This window comes from Corvus moneduloides, chromosome 2 (genome assembly GCF_009650955.1).
Source record: "Corvus moneduloides isolate bCorMon1 chromosome 2, bCorMon1.pri, whole genome shotgun sequence".
Classification (NCBI taxonomy): domain Eukaryota; kingdom Metazoa; phylum Chordata; class Aves; order Passeriformes; family Corvidae; genus Corvus; species Corvus moneduloides.
Window position 1 is genome coordinate 58,091,333 of NC_045477.1, and position 24,410 is coordinate 58,115,742.

The window sequence follows — 24,410 nt, forward strand, 5'->3', positions numbered from 1 at the left end:
AATAACTATACTGTCTCTCCAAAGTCACATGAGTAAGATACCACAGACAACAGGCAAATATTATTTGAAACAGCAATGCTGATAGCATTTAAAGTATCTGAATGACAAGGCATATCCTTATATAGGAAGGATGGCATGTTTCACCATGCAGATTAAAAAATGTTTTTCAAGGCAAGATGAAAGACCAATTCAAATCTCTGCTTGGTTAATGTACTTAATATCTAAGAGGTTCTTGAAGGTAAGAGAAGTAATGCTGTCTTTTTCTTCTCAGAAGTGCTTCTATGTTTGTATAGTGAATTCTCTGGAACCCAACATCCAAGTCCACACTCTGCTTTGTTTAACACAGCTTTGATACTGAAGACAATCTTGTTTGTGCTGTGTATAATTATCCACTGTAAATAGGAAAACCACTTCAGTATGGAACACATGTCCTCCTATACAGCCAAGGTGCTGAATTTCCACACGCTCACATAAAGTGCAGGAAGTCTTGCCACCTGGTGTCCTGCCGGGGAATTCAGCCACAGGACAGATCTCAGGCTGGACTTCAGCTGGGTCTGGTGGGTGATACCACACTAAGGTCACTTGAAGCTTGGCCATTTCATCTTGATGTGCAATAGGGAGCAACGAGGGTGAAAAATCAGCAGGAGAAATCACTCCAGGAAGAGTTTAAAGGGTAGGGAGATAGTGCCTCTGAGCAGTACTTGGACTCCCTCACTTGGCACCTTAGGCAGAGCAAGCTGCATCAGAAACACCTGAGACCAGGTGAGAAAATCCCAGTTTCTCCAGCCGACTTTTTTTTTGCAGCTTCCATGGAATTTTTTCCATTTTTTGCATGAGTATATGAACATCTTGAAAAGAACCAAGATGGTGATTATGCTATTCCATGAGAAAAAGTGTGGAGAGTTCTTGATCCAGTAACTGACATTCACAAGGCTAGTTCTGGCATGTGTTAAGAAAAAGTACTTGTAAAATTTCATTTACTCTGTGTTGCCATTTCAGCAAAAGGGCAGGAAAAACACAACCCAGTCTTCTTCTGTGTCTCTCCACCAGTAATATCTGTACTGAAAATCAATCTTTTTTTTCCTCCTTTTTTTTCTTTTAAAGGCAAACCAGTCTCTATGGATCAACATTCAAATTTACTTCTTTTCTGTTGCAGGTCATGTTTCCAGACTGTCTTCTGGACACCAAAATAACATGCCTTAACAAGTCTTGCTCAAGCCAGTCAGGGTACAGATGCTCTGCCTGGCTCACTGCTAATGTTTCAGCAATAATCACAGCTGTCAAGGCAACATCTTTCATTTGTCCAGACAAGAAAAACCAGCAGCATTTCAGACCATCACCACCACCTTTCAATGAAGAGTCATTCAAGACTGCACTAAAGCAGTGAATTATGCTCCCAGCTCTGTCCAGAACAAAAATGTCATTCTGCTGCCACATCTGCTCACTAGAAGACTAATAGTAAAACTGTTCCATGACTTACACATTTGCTGTATAGCAGTATGAAAGCTAGGACAGATCTTCTCTCTCACTGAAGCAGTTCAGGGAGAAAAATAAACTCCTGAACAGGGGCTGAACAGATGTTAGAGCAGTTTTCATGGTATGACTATGAACATGGAGTATATATAAAAATTTTAGATATCCATTGCCAGATATAAACAAAATTTCCATCCTCTGACATATACCAAAAATAAGAAAAGGACACTAAAACATGTCTAAAATTCTTTTTTCACTTTTATATGTGTGCCTATATATATACACATGTATAAAACATACATATATATATGCAATTATATATGTATTATAATATAAACAGGCAATTATATATAATAGATATTGTAATATATTATATTAAATTATGTATATTATATATGTGTATGTTTGTATGTGTGTATTAAAAAATGAAAGGATAACAACTCATAAGAGACCCAAAACTTTTTGGCAAAAAAATCATGGATCGTCTACACTAAAATCACAAGCCAGTTTGCAACTACAGTTTTAGGTGATTCAGACATCACACACTAAATCAGGAGATGCAGATTAGGATAATCTGCTCGTAATTACAGTTGGTGCACTGTGAGTGAAGTGGATAGAGGCAGTAACACTGTTCCAGGTTGTAAGGCATTTAGGTATCCATGTGGTGAAATGTTTCTTAGGAGTTAGGAAGAAACTAAACTTTTCTTAGGAAAGAAAAAAGGGGAAAAAGGTATCTTAAAGTATTTTAAAGGTTCATTGAAAAAAAATATTCAAAAACCACTTTACTAATCCCACTAAATTATCAGTCACTAAATGCATCAGTCTTCATTTTCTGAATCACCATCCCTCACAGCAAAGCTGTTTGAAGAACAAGAAGAAAATTAAGGTATAAACTTTGAGTGATTATCCTGTCTACCTTGCCTGTTGTTAGACTATGGCAAACAGAGGAATCTATGCTTTCAAAAACCTTATTTACAGACGTCTGTAAAACAATATAGAGAGAAATTATTTGTGTCTCTGTTTATAAAATTAGTTTCTAAAAATATTTATAGAACCATTTAAAAAACAAAATAATTATGCTTTATTATGAACATTTCTGCTAGAATGGACACGACAGAAGACAATGGACAGCAAAACATCATGGAATATATTTTCAGTAAAAAAAAAAACCAGCAAGACAATACATTTTGAACTGAAACAGCCTCCTCAAATAAAACTTGTTATCCAATCTATATGCTAGTACTATTAAAATCAAGTGAGAAAAGCAGTTCACTATATTTATTGCTGGTTTTGCCCAGAAGGTTAAGTCTCTTAAATGCTACTTACATCATCTTCTTTGGTTCCACCCCAGAAATTAGTCCCACCAGCGTAGCTGGGAATGTTTAGCACAGCTATGCCCTGCAGGCTTGGAAGGGGGATGTACTGTCCATCACACTGTAATGGATAAAAGCTCCTTCAGTACATAAATAATATGACATAAGTAATCAGCCATTTGTAGCACACAAAGCTTCAACAGAGCTGGCAGGGGAGAGCAAAGTCATTAAGAGGTCTGACACAAGACTACTCCCTCCATGCAATGAAGCACCTGTAAAAAAAACCTCTTCTTTCCAATCTTAGTACTGATTTTTGCAGAGCTAAAAAATGTGTAGATCTACATGCTGTAGTATCTACAGCATTGGTGTTCAATGAGTCTTGAAAGAAACATTTTCACATCCCTTGTTAGGAAATTTCTTATGCACTTAGAGCATAGTCAGTCCATCAAGGATTAAAAATCTTTTTGCAGTGAAAAAAATCAATCTCCCTGAGTGCACACAGTAGGATTGCCAAGGACATAACAAAAAGATTCATTTATACATTCAGTAACTAGTCTTCCATCCTATGTCAGCGTTCCCAAAATTGCAACAGACTTGTTATTTAGTCAAGTCCATTTAAGGCCAGGGGCGGTGGGGGTTGTGTCAGGAATATCCAAGAATATTTCTGGCATAGTCACAAACATGTGGTTAGCTGTCAGTGTTTGCATGTATTGCTGACTTCCTGTAAAAGTAATTTCAGTCTCCTCCCAAAAGTGCAAAGACAAATCTAGGACTGACCCCACAGGTGTCACCCTGGCTGTGGATGGGAGTTGTTGATTTTGCAGATAAGAGGTCGGTCTTATGTCCAACCATTCAGTCCTTCTTTCTTACTTCTTTATCTCCCAAAACCCATAAACAACTCCATGTCCTATTCAACACAATCTTGGGATGACATAAGTCAATCTCACTTTTGGTCAAGAGTAAATTTACAGACATCAGTGAAATCACTCTTGACTTACAGCAGTACAACTGCCTGCAGAGGGGAGCCCAATGATCTCAAAGCATTCCACTGGGAGTCAAAAGTCAAATCCTCCAGCAGTGCCACAGGCATGGAATTGAAGCAAATTAGAAACACAAGGTGGTAAATTCCGGACCCAGGTGTCACTTTATGGACCATGAAGTTGCAGGTCAAGCTGCCTTTAATGAAGATTGCTGGATTACTGCACATTACCAGTCCCACAGAAGGATATTAAAATTATACAAATTAAATAGAAAATCTAAAGAAATAAGGACAAAATCTGTAGCACCTTTATCAGGAGGAGAAAGAGATGCAAATTATTTCCCAAACGTGCTTAGTGTTCTCTTTTTGTGATTTAATCTTAGGAACAAGACAGACTGTAACATTTTAATCAAGATGTGACAGTATCCAAAGTATGGTGTGATATTAATAGATGCTGCACAGCCATTTGTGTTATAGTAAAGGTCTGCCTCTAATGCCTGAATATGTGGGCATAATATACGTAATATTGTGCAAGGCAACAGTAAATATGAAATTTTTACTTCCAGAAATACTGAAAAATAATTTTGGAAAGGTCAGCAGTATTATTGAATCTTGTTTGAATCCAATTCACAAGATCCTTAAATTAGAATTCAATCTGCAGTATACATAACGTTCTTTCCCATCATTATATTTGCTAACTACTGCATAATTCCTTGATAATTACTCAATCCTTAGCTAACAGCAATCTGCTGCTACCAGACAAAATCCTCCTAAATCTCAAAGTGAGAAAGAGCTCCAGTAACCTAAAATTATTCTTTCAACTTAAAAAGTTACCCTCATACAAATATCATAAACTTCTAAATGAAATACTTAGCATGAAATAAAAAGAGAAATTATATACGTTCTCTGTCAAAATCCACCTTAGATATTCTTTGGGTGAAAATCACAGTAACCATCTTGCAGTCTTTTTCTGCATTTGGGAATAATTTATATCTCCTTTAAGTTCCTAGTACCAGGTAGAAGACTTAGATTTTATGTTAGAACTTAAAAGCCAAAGAATAACTATGTTTAGATATGTAATTTGTTGTTGCTGTAATAACACTGTGCTTCTTTTGTGTGACTACTAGAGAAAGTCCCTACTGGTGCAGCTGGGCTTCTTGTGATGCATATTCAGAATCTCCTCTCTTTTGCCAGGAATTTTTTACTATTTATGTGCTCTCCCTATATGTGTCGCTTTCAGATACTTTAAATTCAACCTGAAGGATTAAGACTCCTTATCTCTTTTCTTCTCTTATTTTATGGTCATTTCTGTTGTTGCCCTTAAAACCTGGTCTCTCTTTTGATGCAGTGAACATTAAGAAATATATCCTACCTATACCATTTTTTTTTTTTTCAACCCAGTAATGACAAGAAACATAATTCTGGGTATTTTGTGATCTTAAAGTACTGACATTTTACTCAAAAACATGACTTGGAGAACCAACTTTCACATAGCACATCTTTACACAGTGCCTTTGAGGTCAGCTTGGGTTGACACAAGAACGCTAACAGGTTTCAAAAGCAAGCACTAATTCTTCACTACACATTGTGCAAGCAACTCTCTTCATAAATAAAATTTACCTCAAGCTGAACTTTTTGTTCTAAGTTCTTGTAAGTTCTCTGCAGTAGCTCTTTTGTGCCAAGAACTCCATACCACATCATATTTTTCGTCCGACTTCTGAAAGGAGGCAAAAGAAGATTCACATATTGACATATACACATTATTGTGTCTTGTATTTGTAGAAAAAGAAAAGAATTTAAGAAATTCATACAAAGAAGTAAGGAAAAAGAAAGAGTGGAAACATCTTGGCTCTGTTACTGACATTTAGATTACCTGCACTTTTCAGGGTGCTCTTCTCGCTTGTTATTAAATTCTAGTGAAATTTTTGCATCTAATCCAATACCAAAGTAGTTGTTCATGACACATTTTTCTGAATATCCCTCCCTGTTAGAGGAAAAGACAAAATTAGGTGTACATTTGTACAGAACCTGGACACAAACATCTTTGACCAAGATTGTCATTGGTCACAGAACAGAATACGAACTAAGACACTTCAAGAGATCTTTCCTCTGAATCTTCCTGAGTAAACTGGTTTGGGCTGAAAAACCCAGCTCTGAAAGACTACTGTCCCCCTCCTCCAGGTGAGCAAGCAATAAGAGAAAAAATCTCTCCCCTTATTTTCAGCGGCTGCAAAAAATTTGCACTATTCATAACCTAACCAGCACAATCCAGCTTCTTTTCAGACACTGAGGTCTACTGCCAAATGACAGCAAACAAGAACTTCATCATGCAAAATAACAAGAGACTACAAAAACATAAGAAGGATGCCCTTAAGGAAAGCAAAGTAAAGCAAAACAGTACATTTGGAAGAAAAAACATTTCTTACAAGGAATCTGGATCTGGGTCAATAAATGGCGTAGCACCAAATGGATCAATGTTTGCTAGCAACATTTTGCTAATAATTGAACTTCCTGCAATGGAAGCAGCTAGACCAGCCCTTAAACCTGATTAAAAAAGAAAATAAACAGAACAAAACAGAACATATTAAAAAAACAATTTGCATTTGATAAATAGACAAACATGTAATATAAGCCACATACTGGGAAACAAAATTCATTAAATCTGTACAGGGAATGATTGTGATTCTATCTCAATTTTTACCTATATTGTTTATCTTTTCAGGTCTCTGGCTTCCTTAAGCAGAAAGGCAGCTATGCCACATTGTGGTAGCTCTCTTCAGATACCACCATTGAAAAAGAAAAGAAATGAAGAAAATTTAGGGTTTCAGACCAACACTCACTGGCTGGTACAGTAACCAAATTGGTGACCTAACATCCAAAAAGACTGTTAGAGGTTTACATTCAGTTTAATCTTCATCTCCTAACTGTTCATGATTTTTCTTTTGTCCTATCCTTTGGAAGTATTCATAAGGAATATTCTTTATTCTGCCAGTTTTACAACTGGCAGAGCCGTAGCTTAACTTAATTTGTGGAAAGGTCACGGCCTCAGCATGCCTGCTTTGACTAATATCAATTTCACTCAACAAAATACTCTGTAATGCATGTAAACAAAGCAAAATACTAAAAGCTTTCACTTAAATTTGCCTAAAGAAAAAATGTAAGCTCGGTTCCACTGTGTTTTAGCTATACTAATAAAGTTAATTAAAACAGAGTTTTACTAGTGCTCTCTAGTATTTATTGCATTTGGAGCAGAACAGATTTTTTTTTCCAACTGTTTTACAGAGCAACTTTGTGTGGTTTCAGTTATCCAGTTCCAGAGAGATGTCCACAGACAGCTCTTATTCAGAGGGTTGAACTTTACACAGCTTTGTCCCTCAGCCCCTTCATCCTAATCCATTGATTAGGATAAATGATAGAAGGATTTGGGTGTACCTCTGGATGAAAAATTGGATGTGACCTGGCAATGTGAGCTTGTGGCCCACAAACCCAAATGCATCCTGGGCTGCATCAAAAGCAGCATGGCCAGGAGGGAAAGGGAGGGGATTCTGCCCCTCTGTCCTGCTCTGGTGAGATCCCACCTGGAGTGCTGTGTCCATCTCTGGGGCCCCCAACATAAGAAGGACATAACGAGTCCACAGAGGACCATAAAGATGATCAGAGGGCTGGAGCACCTCTCCTATGAAGACAGGCTGAGAGAGCTGGGGTTGTTCAGCCTGGAGTGGAGAAGGCTCCAGGGAGAATTTATTGTGCCCTTTCAAAATATAGAGCAGGTTTATAAGAAAGACTGAGAGACTTTTCACCAGGGCCTGCAGTGACAGGAGAAAGGGCAGTGGTTTTAAACAAAAAGACGGTACATTTAGATGGGACAAAAGAGGAAAATGTCTGTGATGAGGGTAGTGAGACACAGGAAGAAGTTGGCCAGGGAAGCTGTACAAGCCCCACCACTGGAAGTGTCCAAGGTCAGGCTGAATGCTTTTTTGAGCAACCTGATCTAGTGAAAGATGCCAATGCTCATGACAGGGGGCTGTACTAGATGATCTTTGGAAGTCCCTTCTGACCCAAACCACTGCGCAATTCTGTGATTCTGAATTTTACTTTTCACCCTCCGGAATCAAATGCAACACTTATGCTACTTCTGGTGTTCTGCCAAATGATCAGAAATCTTCTACACTATTATGCATTTCTTCCTGTATAATACAACACAAAGACGTGTATGTTGGTTCAAACAAATTCAGGGCATGAAGTAAAAGTCATTATTTGACAGCAAGCAGGAGACTGGAAGATCATATTAAAGTAAGGTAGGAACAGCAGATTTCAAAATCATAATTACCTGGGCAGATAATCCTCGTGTTAAGTACTGGGAGGTTTTCCTTGCTTGCTGCCAAAGCTGGAGCAGAGAAAGAACCTGTCTGAGAATGGATACCTCGGCTTGTGCGCCTATCAGGAGACCTTGGTGCAGTTTTAGCTGTGCAGAAAAAACAGAAGTAACAACACTAATCAGACCTATTGTAACATTACCACATAGGTTTTACAGCCCAGAAAATGCATCAAAAGCATTAATTTAATCTGTTACCACTCCATGACAATAGTCCTTCCCCCTCCCACCACAGATTTTCTTCCAAATATGGGAAGAAAACTCAGAAACAGATCAAGTGACAAACTCAAATTAAAATGAGCAAGTGTGCATGGCACTCAACATGAGGAGTTCCCAACTCACACTTCAAGCTACCAGCAAAAGTATTACATGTATTAAATGTAAATATATTCATAAAACGTATTATATCCACCTTTAAATGCAATAGTATTTAATGGTGCAGTAAGCTTCTGATAAACATATTACTGAAATAATAAAACAACTTAAATTTAATCTATGCTTACTTATAAATATAGATATATTACATAGTATATTACTATTTATAACAATTTTAATACAGATAATTCCATGGCCTGTAGGTTAGAATACCCGTCTCATCAACACCCACAAAATTTTCTTCAAGCAGCTAAAATGACCCCCATGCCTGCATCAGATTTCTGAAAACATTAGAGAAAACTCTGACATCTTTATTTACAGCCAAACTGAAAACTGCAAGGGAAGGAAAAAAGACATGTTCACCTTTGTCTTCTACATTTAGAGAGACAGTGGGGGTCATCAGTTTTCCATCATCTTTTTTCACAGAAAAAACCCCAGAAAACAAACAAACCAGCAATTTCCCAAATAATTAACTTATTTATTAAAATTTTCTGGAAGATGGATCAGTGAAACCTTGGTAGACAGCAATGTTTGGTAGCTGATGTAACTGTTATTGACAAAGGCTCAGGAAAAGGAAAGGGAAGAAAATCAAGAAGAAAGAGAAGATATTCACAAAGAGTAACCAGTAGCTCAGTGAGGCCAGTTATTCTTTGGCTGCCTCCAGAGGCAATGAAGAAGGATGGGCTTTGCATAGGGCTGACCGCAGGAGCTGTAATTTACTTTCTTGGCAGAACTTGTTTCATGCAGCCTGAGAGAGTATGCCAGTGCCTGCTTTAGCCTGGGGAAGTCAATCTCTGTGCAATTCAGCCCCCTCAGACAAAGCCAGAAACTGGTGCCCCAAAGAAAAAAGGTTGGGTGTTACCAAATGCTTTGTTATAGCATTTCCATGTTCATGCAGAAAGCTCTCACACAACAGATGGTCACAGACAGACACTTCTTGGCTACCCCTGCTCCAAATTATGTCACATGTTAAAACTACTTCAGCTTAGGACAACTTCAACCTTGACCATCTGAAGAAGCTCAGAACAAAAAAATGAAATTATTTCAAGATGATCTGATTTTTCCTCTCAAAACATGAAAACTAATCCAGCAAAAATAGAATTAGTAGGACTAGCACCAAGACAACGGTGGAGAAACAGCACCAGGAATGTGGTGGGAAGGATAGAATACATCATTTTCAGTGGCAGGATTGGGACAAATCAGGTCATGTCTATCATAGCTTAGCCTGAGAGGAACGTGGGTGTACTGTATGAGGACACTAATGGAAAGAAAACGTTGAATGGGAAAATCTAGAGACAAAAGGAATAACTAGAACAAGGGTTTAGACATTGTGTTCAAATCACTTCAGGCCAGGATTTGCACATTCACAGGGGTTTTTTTAAATTATGATATCTGGCAGAGAACAGTAAATGCAATAGCAAATTCTTCACTTTCTTATATCCCAGGAGTAAGATTACACACCTTTCTGGCTGACTTGCTGAAGTCAAGCAGAAATTATTATACACAGGACAAAGAAAAGTGGGTGAATTTTTCTGAATTGTTTTATATGAAAGGGCTGATCAAGTGGACTAACAGCTCCTTGGGACTTTAACGCCTGCATGACAGCCATAGCAGTTATCACAAAATGCTACAATATTGCATGATTGCAATACAACTCAATTATTTGTATCTGTGCATGACAAAACACTGTAATAATGTCAAAAAATAAAAAGGAATAAAAACGGCAAGCGATATCTAACAAGAGTCATTAAATATTTAGATGAAGATATTAACATATGGAAAAACATTATCTTCATCAAATGACCAGGAAGATCCTCTGAGGGTAAAATATAATACTCAGAACAAAATTAACATTCATTTTTCATACTACTGAAAAATTCACAACACTGTTCACACAGTCTGTTCTCTCTGTACTTGCAAACAAGGCAGTTGTATTAAATAGGAAAATCAGCAGAGCAGCTGCTCTTTATTTGACAGATGAGACTCATGGGAATAACTGCAATAAAGATAAACTTTTGCTGTGAATGCTCTGATAAAAACAACACAGCCCTAATGAGTAAAACTGATGTTTTAGTGCAGATAATTGAATTAATGTTTCATGGTCTGTCCCTAAACATCTATCGTCCAGTGACAGCATTAATATGCACTCGATTCCACACATATAAGACTAATACAGCTCCCCATTAGATGCAGAAATTATACCATCAAGAAACAAGGAGCTTAATACATTTCTAGACGTGTATATCTTTATTATACAGTTATGGCAGTAGGACTGGGTCATCTGTAGGGCCAGCATCCTCTATGAGCTACTATGGAAAAAGGACAACCAACATAAATTAATTCCTATAACCAAGAGAAAATAAAAGGAACCAGCAAAGAGACAATCACTGGAGAAAGCCTGACGTGTTTCTGGAGAAAACATGAGATCCTGGGTCAACAGAAGCCCCAAAAGCCTAATGTCTTATTTCCAAGGTAGGAGCTACCAACATAGGCACCAACTTCAGAGAAGAGCCTTGTGAGGACAGTGATGCACGGTAGGTGAGGTCACAAGATGATCTGTGAGTCACAGGGAAACAGTGGTAGCTGGTGGGCAGCAAAGCCTATCCTCTAGATAGTTGATGAGAAACTTCTTGGAGCAAAATGAGAAAAGCATTTTGGGATTTGCATCTCCTTTTGTTACCCTAACCCACACTAAAATCCTCAAAAGCTGTCCTTCAATAACATGGGAAAGACTGAAATATCCACCTACACTAAGAAGCAGCTTTCCTAAAAGTACTATGTAGCTTGAGAATCTCAGTCTACAACTGAGACATTCTATTGCCACCATTACCCAGACTCTAGCTTTTGCTCCGGATCACGTAGAAAGGTGAGTGTAAACACTTCATTAAATTCAGGCACTTGTCTCCCCAACAAGTGCCTTCTCAGCTTTGTAAATACATTCCGAAAGTCTGTTTATCTGTTATTTCCCTCATTTTCCCCTTAACTTTTATTTATCCAAATCTATTACAATTTGTAAGTAGTTTCCACAAATTATTTTTATATTATAGTAATGCAAGTAATCTTAAGAATGGAGCCAATTATGGTCCAAATACAACTATAAGGAGATAGTATATTTCTATTTTATTCCTAATTGACTCACTTGATGGGGACTCAAGTTCCTTTGTATCTTCCTCTTTTTCCTCTTCTTTGGATTCATCCAATTCTTTGCTGTATTCTACTGGAGACTGGTTCACTTGTTCTTCACTATGAGCATTCTGCTCGTCCACAACTGTTCATTAAGAGAAAAGACAAAGTTTCAAGGTTTCTAAACAAAAACTGCATATATCAAAATTAGCACTTTTTTGTAGCTTTTAGTTTAAAAATATTAACAAAAGAGTTCTATTGTCAATTCAGTGAAAGAGTCAGTCAATCCTTTGCCAGTTGATAAAGATTTGCTGTCAGAAATTTTCATTTTGTGGAGGCTAACAGTTAAAAGAAATGCACTTTTATATGTGCAAACGTACATCCATAAGTACTCACACCTGCAGTCATCAATATTCAAACAAGCTGCACTTCTTTTCTTTGCAGCTTGTAATAAGCACAATAATTTTATCTATGTAAGAATGTAGAAATCAAATTTTATAATGAAAACTTATTCCAGTTTAACAAGCAAACAAACAAACAAACATCATTATCCTATCCTATTCTACCAGTCTGGATCAAAATGCCGATATGCACCTTTTTCTGCTTGTTCAATGATGTGCCTCACAGCCTTCTTCAAGCTGTTTGCTCGGAGCATTAACTGTTCCCTTGGTTTGAAGAGTTTCTGGGAAGATTTTGAGACACACTCCGCTAATTGCTCTTTACTTTCAGACAAGGATTCTTCACTTGAAAACTCCTCTGGTTCTTCTTCTACAATGGGGGGAGCAATGCCTGGGAGAATGGGAGCAGCCTGGGCTTCTGTGTGAAGAGCCTGGAGCAATAGGTCCAGCTTCTCATTTAACTCTGAGCACTAAGACAAAGTGGAAAAGAATACACACACACACACACACACACAGAAAAAAAAAAAAAATTCAATAGTGAACTTGTGAATATTTTCAGGAAATACGGTACCAGATTATATTTGAAACTCTAGGTGTCTTTAGTGTCTATGTAATTCCTTATGTAAAACCCAAACCAAGGTTCAACATTTCAGAATATCAGATTATGAGTAGGCCTGCATGGGCTTTCTGCAGACCCTGTGACACTCAGCCAGATTAGAGCAAACCCCCTACACTCAGATTCAAGTAACACTCCATGATAAACTCAGCCAGCCCCATAACTAGGTTATGGATTACATCCTACTCCTCTCTCAATGACTTGCAGCACAGAAAACCACCAGAGATTTGCCCACACATGGGTGTTCAGTACGCCAATTTTGAGAGGTATCTATGGAGACATGCCCAGCTGTTAGACTGAGACACATGGGGTTGTTTTTGCAATACAGCTGTACATTTAAGCAAGTGAGCTGTCACAGAGCAAGCAGCTCAAGCCAGAATCAGACGCTGTCAAATGCCTCTACCCAACACTAAGTAGTTGTTCTCCCTAGGTACAGTGGAAAAGAAGGGATTTTCTGTGCCTAAGAGAAAGAAAACACTCTCTGGCCGTGGACAGTTAAAAAGAAAAACTAATTTTCTAAAATGTGCACTGGATAGAAACATGAACCACAAATTGCCACTTAGAAAGTACTTTTTCCGACTCTGGGATTGTCAGGGATTGTTTCTTCTTTTCTTTTCAGCTCATGTAAATTTTGTGTCTCATACAAAATCCTTCTGGTTTTTTTCTTTCCCAATGTTTTTGCAACATGATCTCTATATTTTGCTGCTTAAACTACTATTTTTAAAATTGTGGTCTGTATCCCCTTCTTTCTCGCAGCATACTCTTCATTATCCCATTGTTTCCCCATAGCTAACTTAATCCCTAGAAGCAGAACTAATGCAAAAAAATTCCATTTATCTATATGTATGCTACCATGAACTTTATCCTTTATGAAGAAAGAAAGTATAAACAGATCTGAGTTTAAAGATGGTTTGGAAATAATTACTCTATGCAATAAGAAGAGAGAATTTTAAAGTCACTGGTTGAAATTAAAGCCAAACTGGGCATCCTAGGGCAATGTGAAAATGAAACATCCATGAGCTATAAACTTTAAGAACCCAACAACTTTAAACCTGAACATAGTCATAGTCTTACTTTAATGGCCATGGCATCAGCTTCCTCTGCATTTTCCACTGGTTTTTCATAAGTCTTCCCTATTTTGGCAACAAAGTCCTTTACAGTTTCACATAATACTCTTCACATAAAAAAAAGGAGAGGGAAGAAATCAAATGAAATAAAATAGATATGTTTTGAATATTAAGTTCTTATGGCATTTTATTTATATGTACACTGCTATAAATTATTCTTATTGTAAACTGAAGTCTGTGATCATACTTGTAAATCAGATGACACTCTTTCCATAGCTTCCAAAATTGAGGTCATAAGCTTTGAAACAAAAACTCTTTCACTTAAGCCTTGGCATACACTGTATCTCAGCCTCTTATCTGAAATAAACATGACTGATTTTATCCAATCCCTTGCTTGTACACCTTCCCTGTGAGAGGACTTAGCAAACTTGCATTCATTTTGGTAACTTCAAACACAGTCATACAAATTCCCATGCAAAGCTGGAGCTTAGAAACCATGGAGAAAATCTACTGACTTTAATGGAGCCCTTCTTAGATGAAAGCATATGGCCACACACATCCCATTGCACAGCTCATGCTTTTGAACTGATCCTGAAGCATATCTGTGCAAACTACAGTGGCTGCAATGAATTTTCACTGTGTAAATCAGAAAAAGACTTGCAGGTTCTTATTACCTGCACTGCAGATAGACAGCAAACTTACTAATGAGGTGAGTATAATTGCTTAGTACTGTTCATTTGGTTGACATGTTTCTGACAGAAATTAAACAGATTTAACAAGGTACAGAACCAATTTAGAATCAGCAGTTAATAATATCCTGCAGTGTCATTTTCTACATGTGCTATGTATAGTTTAAAAATGAAATTTTGTTAACTTGCTTTTAGGAGAAAAAGAAAGATGTAATGATATTCAGATGTATTTTTAAAGATTCTATGACAGGTCTTTTGCATATCGCAAAACATAGGGTTTTTTTATAGAGAAGGTATACACAGAACAGTTCTGATTTCAGATGATGGCCATGATTTGCCAAATTTCTCTCATTTCAAAATGTTTCAGTTTGGGGAGAAAATCCCACTACTGTCTTAGATCACTATTGATTGAACTGATACAGACAAGGCTACAACAAAACTACCTAAGCTGAAGTTCTGCTTCACACTGGTGGAGTTGTTTGTCGTCTAAATATACGCATTACAAAAAAAGCCTGAAGAAATGCAGTGTGAAGTAGATCACATCTTTGCATTAGTAACTATAAGTTTTGTATTTGGAATGATTTAAAATCAATTTATATTAATACTGTGTGATTATTTTTTAAATTTAGTATTAACCCATCCATTACAACTGTATCATCTAAAAATTTTGCAGAAAAGAACATCCACTCTGAAAGATATAAATCAAGATATATTAAGCCAAGCCAGTTGGCCATCCATAAGAAAACCAGGCTTAGACAGAAGGCTATTATGGTGATGATGTTACACAGGGAATTTATCCCCCACATTGTACATAAAACTGATTGACTCACTTGGCAGATGATATGACAACTGAATGCTGATCAGAATTGAGAATTTTTGCAAGATGAGCAGCAACTGAATCCTCATAAGCAGATATCTGAAAAAAAAGAGACTTCAGTTTCCACACATTCCAGCAGTTTAACACCAAGTAGTGAGTTTAAACACCTCAAAAACAGCAGGATTTCCATTTCAGATCTAATACAAGGCCAAGTGGCTGACAATGCAGACTCTACCTGCATACTGTATTTTATGTACCAGATTTTTAATATTCAAAGTAAGATTGCATCTGAGAACTTGATCCACAGCTCTTTTCCTCCTCCAGAGAAGAGTAAGTTATTTCTAGGCTAAAATCAGTCTGTGAGGCAGAAAAAAATTTTCTCATATTTATAACAACCTACAGTATTATAATCTAATATCTTTTACTTCTAAAATAAGTGAAGTTTTCCTCAAACAAATTGCTCAATAAGAATAAACCTAAAGTTTGCAGTTATAATCCGGAATTTTCACTTTACTGTCAGGTGGGCTCTTACTCCCCAAGAACCACAACTGACAAAGGCTGCCAAACTGGTAAAATGTTATCAAAACCAACCCTCAAGGAGCAAACCATTTAGGGCTTAGTCTTTACAAGAACATTAAAAACTACAAATTATGAAATATTCAGGAAAATATTTGGAATGGATCAAAAATTCATCCTCACATACCATATCCTATCTCAAAGTAGCTGTGGATCCAGATCTCAATTTTAAAAGCGAATTCTAATCAAATTCCAAATCTAAAGCTAAAAATAAATGCAGTTCTGACAGCTTCCCTTAAGAATCACTTAAAATCTCTTAGCATGCTTTTGTCTTTGATTTTGAGCAGGCAGATATACCACTTCAGTTTTTTCTCCTAAAAACCCAGCCTTCACTTTAGGACTCTGACATTGAATCAGTTTTCATTTCAAAGGAGAAAACAAAACATAAACATCTGATTTGTAGGAATGAACTACTGTTTTTCAAACACCAGTACAAGATTTCTGGAAACCAAGTGGCATTAGTCTCTTGAAACTACTGGAGGAGAGAAGGGAAAAAAAATAATCAGATGTGTACTTCCATTTGCTTTTCAAACTGTGATATAATCCAATATCTACTGTAAGGTTAATTATTATTTTTTCTGAAATATCCTAACTTAGTAAGCAATGTAAAAAACACATTGAAATAAAGATTGAACATGGTACACAAAAGCAAATGGTTTTGTCCAACCCAAGTAATGACAGGTAATATAGCCTACAGAATACATTTTCCAAAAATGAAGTTTTCTATGAGCAAGCAGTTCCTTCCATTTTCAGAAGGGGCTAAAAAAAATTTCCAAGCCAGAAATAACTAGAACAAAATTATGATGAAGGCACACTTGAAAATTTTAACTGCCTTGAAAAATTAGAGATGATAAAGCCTTGATCTGCATTGCTGACACCAGAAGTAGAGCAGTGTGCAAAGCAACCCCCTTAAAATCCCAGCCTTTTTCCATCTCTATATCCAGCAATCCATCAAAGGTTATAACCTCCTTGCCAATTAAAAGACCCTGAATTATTAAATTGTTCAAGAGACTGCTGATTAATTATGGCTTCTCAAGTACTTTTGAGCTACAGTTGATATGCCTTAACTTTCTTGGGAATATATTATTTTCTCATTTTCAGTCAGACTTTTCATGCCAATTAATTTGATTAAAGTATCTCCCGCTCTCAAAATTGAAACCTCATCAGCTACTACAAGCACAAATCTAGTCTGGAAGACAGACTAAGCTTTACTTTGATGATACTTAGGATTTTGAGCTCTCTGAAAGAACAAAGAGAAAGTTTGGTCATATGACCTGATCAAACTCAAGCTGCAAAAAGCTTCTCTCTTTCTTTAGGAATACAACCCGTGTCTGCAGAATGCTGGGGACTTTGTTTCAATGCTTAATCCAAACTCAACATAGCAGACATTCGCTTTTATATATTAAAAAATGTATTTTAAATATTTATGTATATTATCATATTATATATAATATTATACAGTAACATAGCACTAAATTATACTATTATATACAAAATTACATATAATATATACTCATATATAAGAATTATCTAAAATATATAGCATTACTATATTACATAATAACATGACACTAGATTACATTCTTGTCTAACATTATATAAATACCCTTTCTAATACATATTAAAATATACATATATATTCAGGAAGAAATTTTTCCGACAGCTTTGCTGGAGACTCCTTACCTTCATTACTTCTAGGTAAATAATACAGAATGGGAAACCTTACTTACTTGAGATGCACAGTATGAACAGGCCCTAATTCACTTCAGTTAGCAGATCACAAAACATCTATTTTTCACACAAATGCTTCAGTTATAGCTATTTTCATCCCAGAAGCTCCAAGTTAAGTACATGAAACAACAAAACAAAACTTAAAGTGCACCTGGCACTCCTCTGACTCTTCTGCAGTCACTGGAAGAATAGAAGGTTTTGCTGGTAATTTCAGTTCATATGACATTATACTCCACCTGAAAGAAACATAAGTTTCCAGACTGTTAGTTTTACTTTCTCTCCAATATATTAACAAAAAGAAAATTCATTGTCACATCACAGAATATTTATATATATTAAAAAAGTAGCTTAATTTGTAATTGTAAATTATATGGGTGAAATAATTAAAATTAAAGGTTTTATTGCTGAGATTATTTTTTAGTGATTTAATTATCAGTCTCATTTGTGAAAAAATCATGGGACATTCAATATAGGCAATAAGGATTTTCTGGAAAAAACATGCACACTATAAAAGAATTTGTGCAAACATACTGCAGAAGTCAAAGGAAACTAGACGTCTTCCTACAGAAAAAGCTTTAAGGCAGCATTAGCTTTCCATCTCAACTAGTGGAGTCAGGCATGAAAACAAAGCAAATGATGAAGTGTCTTCCCTGACATATATTTTTTTTTTTCCTCTGGTACAGGACAGCATTTGACAGCATAGATAGTATGAAACCACTAATAGAAACAACATCCTTCAAAGCCCACTGAAAAGAACAAGTAATCACTGCAGATGGGCCTTGGTAGCGAGTCTGCTGAAATAAGACCAAAAAATGAAACAGAGCATGTTTTCACTACAGAAAAAGGGAAACATGAGCTAATCTACAAGTTTTTCAGAATCTGAGGACAGTAACAAGCATTTCTCCACATACTTTGCTGTAAAGCAATCAAGTAGCCGGCAGAAAAGCATAAAATAAAAAAGGACATTTTTCTCTATTTCACAAAAATAACTTAAAGTAAAATCTCTTATGATGACATTCAAGTGTTTGTAACTAGGGCAAGAAAAGTAACACTCCTGAGAGAAAGAACAGTGTAAGAAATACTCCTCTCAAAAGCAGCGCTAGACTTCCATTGGAACAACACGACCATCATCATCTCTGACTTTTTTTTTAAATGGGGATTTCTGCTTTCCTTTGTGGATGAAAACTACACAAATCAAGGAGTGGGAAGATTTCATTTTTTTGACTAAGTAAATGCCTCAAACAGAAATATTAATTATGGATCCAATTAGCCCAGCATCTTGTCAACAGCAGATGTGATGCCTTAGGAAAGAGTGAAAGCACACAAAGTGAGTTCTCCCCACATCCAAGGACAGAGAGCTCAGGTGTTTTCTAAATAAAGATGCTACCATTAATGGTGTTTAATAATTATGCACGGAGTCCGTAAAATTGCTCAAACCAGTTTTGAATCTACACAATTTCTTAACGCTCACAACTTCTTGTAACAGCTCCTTCAGTCATGCAATAAACTGTCAACTTTTGAAGATGTTTGGACAGCACACTTCCCAGTTCCATCAGCCACTTATCCCTCTGACTCTTTGGTTTAAAAAGCAGGCTAAAGAGCTGTCCCCATTACGATTGCAGCTTCCTTTATGATTATGACCTGCACTCAAAAAACAAACCTACTGAACACCAAGTCTCCAAGCTGGATTTTAGGCCATCAGAAACCCAAATAAATACACTATAAATCTCATGGTAAGTCATATATATGCACATTTAGGTTTACCTGTCTAACATTTTTGTGCTGGCTCGTTCTAGTTTTTCCAAAATCTGGGGAAGTTGTGTGTCATCATCACAGGATCCTCCCCAACCAAGGACACGAGCAAGGTCATTTCCGGTACCAAGGGGTAACACTCCTAGCTGACACTGAAACACAACACAGGAACAAATCTACTATTGAAAACTAGAAAGAAAATACTAATGGTTACAAATGCTTGTTATTTCAATCAACAAATGTTAATTTTATAGCTGATGTCTAAAGCCTGTAAGTCAAATTGTGCCGTTCCAATACAACTCATCCTGTTTATAACAGTGAAAACTTTCATTAAAGAGTAACTATCAAGTTTGGCCCATAGAAAGAGATACAACAAAGAACCAAGTCAAGGAAAAGGTAAGCACACAAAATTAGGCATAGTCAGTCTAGGCAATAAATATGCACACTTGCCTGCTTGTGCAAGCTGAGCTTATCAATTTCTGACAAGACCCAACCCACGCTTCCATCGCCACCACACACAAGAATCCTGAAGTTGTCAAACTTCTGAAATAACCGCAAACTGCAGAGAAAATGCAGAGCTAGTTATGTCCACTAGCAAGAGAGCAGTGACCTTCATTAGCAATTGTTACAAGAAAATATTGTGCACAGCATCTTTATGATCCTTTTATTTTTCCAGGGTATGCGGATACAAACATCTACTTAATTAACCTATCTGCAGCCCATCTGTCGCTGTATATTCCACTTACACTGACATTTCTGATAAATAACATGCCAAGTTTTTCTTTAAAAAATTCCCTTGATATTGTTTTCAGGATTTTATAAGTCTGATTTTATAGATTTTATTAATATTTAAAAAGAAAATAAAAATTTAAGTGATAAAATTGCAACTGCTCTATGCTTCTCACTTCAGCCAGAAGCATAACGCACCATTGGGAATTTTAAACGAGAAGAGGTTAAGACACAATGACAGGATGTGCTCCACAATACGGGTGGGCTTTTGTCAACGCGGGGCTAACTAAATATAAAGACCATTGAGGGCAATTCTTAAACATAAGGTGATCACAACAATATAAGACAAATAATACAAGTATTTCATACTATATCCTTAAAGCCGTATGCTGCTCTCACTTCCTATGGCTCTTCTTCTCGTTCTCTCAGACTTTTAACACCTCTAGGACACAATACTTGGACAGTACAGAAAAGGAGGACAAGAGAGACAGGAAAAGCAGAAAGGTGAGACACAGAGGAAATGGGAGTGAGATGTGCAGAAACAGCCAAGATGTAAAAACAACAGGGACTTAAAATAAAAAAAAAAAAAAAGAAAAAGAAAAGAAAATAATTGGAAAGTATAAATTCTTAAAGTATTAACAACAAAGATATTTATTTTTAACGCATGTTATTTCCCAGAATATGTATAATTTCTGAACCATTTCTAAAAAGCAACATATCAAGATCACAAATTTTTGAAGCATTTATACTTTTTCTAAAGAAAGTAATATCACTTCAATATGATGGGCACATACCTATTCAGAAAAATGAAGCAGATATTTAAGGGAAAAAAATGTTGATACCAGAACAATTTATCCTATCCTAAACCCCTAGAAATACACTTATAGAATGCACCTCTGCTTTTTAGATCAACTAGAAAAAAAGAAGACATCAGTGTGACCTGATGAAATAACTGCTAAGGACCTCTCCTTGGAAACTCTTTGGGAAGAGTACTTAAAAGCAACCAACATGAACTGCAATTACTGTACGAAATCAAAGTGAGCCTCTTCAGCCATGGTAAAGCTATCTCAAGGAAGAGAACTTGCAAACATATTTTTCAGACTGTCTCCTTTCAAAGACTTTCTCATCCATAAGACATATATGCCATTATAATTACACGTACAAAATGCTAGCTAAAAGTGACTTAGATTGAGCTCATCAGGGTTATAATGAAAGGAATATTACAGCTCAAAGAGTTAATATGACATGTCCGTAACACAGTACTAATTATTATAATCCACAGCTGTATTCAATTATATTTGTATTATTTGCACACTGTTTGAACTGAATATTTGTGAATTTGTTTAATCTACATTTTTATCATTAAGTATAATTCTGCATCTTAAAGAGTACAAAAAATTAGTGTTTCTAGTTGCTGTAACTGGTACTATTAGGCCATTTAACCACATCACTATATCTGAGTGGAATTAATGGAGAACAGAAAAATGGGCATGAATTTAATCTTCATGAATGTGCAAAGATGCTTGGGTTGTGGCCACCACTATGCAAATTTCTTCCCTATCTCTCCAACAATCAACCCTTAGATTTTGGGGAGAAATGCCCAGTGGTTTTAACTGTGTTCTTGCTCCAAATTCTGTGGGATGGTAATTTTCTTGACCATCTACATATGTTGCCTAAACCATATTTTGGATGTACTTTGAAGATGAAAATTTTTTCATGTACTTGTCCATTACCCACTGCACACCCCCCTGCTGACAGTTGCGTTCAGAATTTAAAAAGATACAGAGCACATTTAGACAACAGTTTTATTCCATAGCTATACACAAAAAGGTCGGAGGAATATCTGAATTATGCATTTGAAATGGAAGAAAAGCACATGGGCAACAGTGCATAAAGGCAAAATCAAAGTTCCTGTGATTCAGGAAAACATCTATACATTTATAACAGTCTTGAGCCTTACCAGTTAACGGAAGTCAAAGCTAGCCAAAAGCTTTTGGTTTTGAATTTTCAAGCTTTTCTAGAAGGAAAATGTTATCCTACAATCCCTTCACCCACCGGAATTTATCTTGAGATTCTGTTGTCTCTTAGATTTTAATTAGGAAGTCAGAGTAGATATTGGTGATAGAATTATAGCAACAAGGGGATATAACACTATAAAACAAGGGGAACACAACACTACACTTTGCACTAAATTCCCTTGTAGAAGGGCTTGCTCAAGATTTCCAAGATCATTACCCTAAGTGAGGTCCTCCATTCATTAAATCGAAGACCTGAGCTGGATTTAACGACTGTTTGAATCGACGAAGAAACTTTACTCCCTGATTGTCTCCACTCTTTGAGTTAACAAAAACTAAAAGAGGACTGGCACAGGATGGCGGGCATGTGGCTTTCCAGAAACCTGTAAACATAGTTAGAAAGAATGAAATAAATAAGGTTTTCTAATATGAACAACACAAAAAGAAATCATGGGAAAGAGGAAGAAAGGGATGAAGGACAAAAGGAGTACATTTTATCATGCATAATGTAAGTGCTAAACTGAGTATTAGTCCTGCAAGGAAAACATAATTGCACAAGAATTACCAGTTCTTTTTTTGTTTGTTTCTGGTATTTTCAGTGCCTAGATTTAGTAAAATCCTGAAGACAATAGCTTTATTGTTTTTTAACAGTGAAAATTTATTAACCTTTTAGAATACTTCTTAAATCTCATCTTTATAGTTTATTATCACATAACTTAATATATATTTCAGTTACAAGTGTTTGGTTTTCAATCTTATTTTGCTTTAACTGTACTGGGTTGAGCTGGATCATCCACATCTATATGAGCTTTCTAAGAGTACTCAGATTTCAAAAGTTACTTGTACTCAGTTCCTCCCAGGTGAGACTTTGCATAAGAGCCTTCTTTTCAGACTGAGGTTATACTATTAAGTAAAACAGAATCACTGAACAACAGAAGACCTTCAGCTGTGATTCACAACTTATCAAAGTCAATGCAGGTCTTAACTAATTACAGTAGGATTTCTACAAGGTCCTTAGTCAGAAGCACTAAAGGGCACTGTTGTCACTAACACAACCAGTCCATGGAGGTAATGGTTTCCCAACAACACTTCAAAATCAGACCTCACATGTATAGGTTTTGACATTTGTCTCTGGCAGTATTTAAAATGATTCCGTTGTTTTCAATTACTAAAAAAATATTAAAGCTACAAATAAAAAATTGGCATTAAAGGATGCTAATTTAATTCCACATTATCATAATGTCTAATTTCAAATAAGGTTTGATTAATTAATTTAAATGCCAAGAAAAATAATTTCACATATTGAAAAATCTTCCTAGCATGAATAATAAATGACAGCATGATGTCTAAGATACCACAAAGCAAGTAAATAGAGTGAATATATACAGCATACACAATCACTTTTACAAACTTCATGTAACAAAATTCATTGAATTACATTAAAGTTGTTGGTCTATGTTTGCCATCAACACAAACTATAAAATTAAAGCAGTTAAGATTTCATGATTACTTCTTTTTAAAATCCACTCTCTGCCTTGAAGTACGGTCTCCCTCTGCTGATGTGTCTTCATCCTGAACCACCAGAAAGCACCTCTGAGTTTTGAGCATTTGCTGGGTTTTTAGCTGTGTGTTGCAGGATTCTTACACTGCTTATATTTTAAAAAATATAAATTAGAGAAGCTATGGAAGCAATTCCTCTCTTAAGCCTGGTAAAGTAGTTGTAGACTCTGAGATGTTCAGCTACCTTATCTCTGCATAATGCAAAATTATCCAAAATCTGAGAACTCACAGGAGTGGTGTATGCCAGGCAGACATCAGCCCCCTTCATCTGAGGACTCTGATCATTCACTTGAAATGTTTCTAAGGGTCATAAGTAAAATGGAAGAAAATTTCTACTGGGGCAACTTTAAAAAACATTTTTAAAAACATGACAGTTAAATAATTCTAGAAAAACCTACACAGAAAATTTTACTTCTCTCTAAATTTGCAGACTGCATTCCCCTGCTCAGCAGAAGGATTTTAGCTCTGTTTATTTGTAGGGATCTCAATAGGCACTGGAAGCCCAGAGGTACTACTGAACCCACTAGAGTACTACGTACCATCGGAGTCTATACTGTTTAGTGCTGTTGGAGGGATGATCGATACCTTACATTGGCCAAGTGGACATTTACGAGGGTACAGATCTTTACAGGCCGTGTGAACCTACAAAAAAACCAAAAAAATATTTTCCTTCAGTGGAATTTTGAGGTGAAAACACAACTGATACTATGTTATCTATGTAACAATAATGGACTGATATATAACATTTAGGTGTAGAGGGAAAAGGAGTGAGACTAGGAAAAAACCCCAAATGTTCAACCACAGAGGCTTGTTACTAATTCA

The 24,410-nt window shown here is 36.3% G+C and overlaps 1 protein-coding gene across 6 annotated transcripts in view; it reads right to left on the reverse strand.

Annotated features, from left to right (window-relative positions):
• The window catches only part of DGKH (diacylglycerol kinase eta), a 162,785-nt gene that overhangs the window by 26,511 nt on the left and 111,864 nt on the right, over positions 1-24,410 (reverse strand). For all 6 annotated transcript variants that reach the window (XM_032099825.1, XM_032099824.1, XM_032099826.1 and 3 more), the window contains 14 exons: positions 24,128-24,230; positions 22,249-22,411; positions 19,735-19,843; positions 19,297-19,436; positions 17,684-17,768; positions 15,239-15,324; positions 13,727-13,826; positions 12,233-12,506; positions 11,655-11,783; positions 8,096-8,230; positions 6,192-6,309; positions 5,639-5,749; positions 5,386-5,482; positions 2,800-2,907 (listed from right to left, as the gene is read on the reverse strand). In XM_032099825.1, coding sequence (XP_031955716.1) covers positions 2,800-2,907; positions 5,386-5,482; positions 5,639-5,749; positions 6,192-6,309; positions 8,096-8,230; positions 11,655-11,783; positions 12,233-12,506; positions 13,727-13,826; positions 15,239-15,324; positions 17,684-17,768; positions 19,297-19,436; positions 19,735-19,843; positions 22,249-22,411; positions 24,128-24,230 — 1,758 coding nt within the window. The remainder of the gene's footprint in view (positions 1-2,799; positions 2,908-5,385; positions 5,483-5,638; positions 5,750-6,191; positions 6,310-8,095; positions 8,231-11,654; positions 11,784-12,232; positions 12,507-13,726; positions 13,827-15,238; positions 15,325-17,683; positions 17,769-19,296; positions 19,437-19,734; positions 19,844-22,248; positions 22,412-24,127; positions 24,231-24,410) is intronic.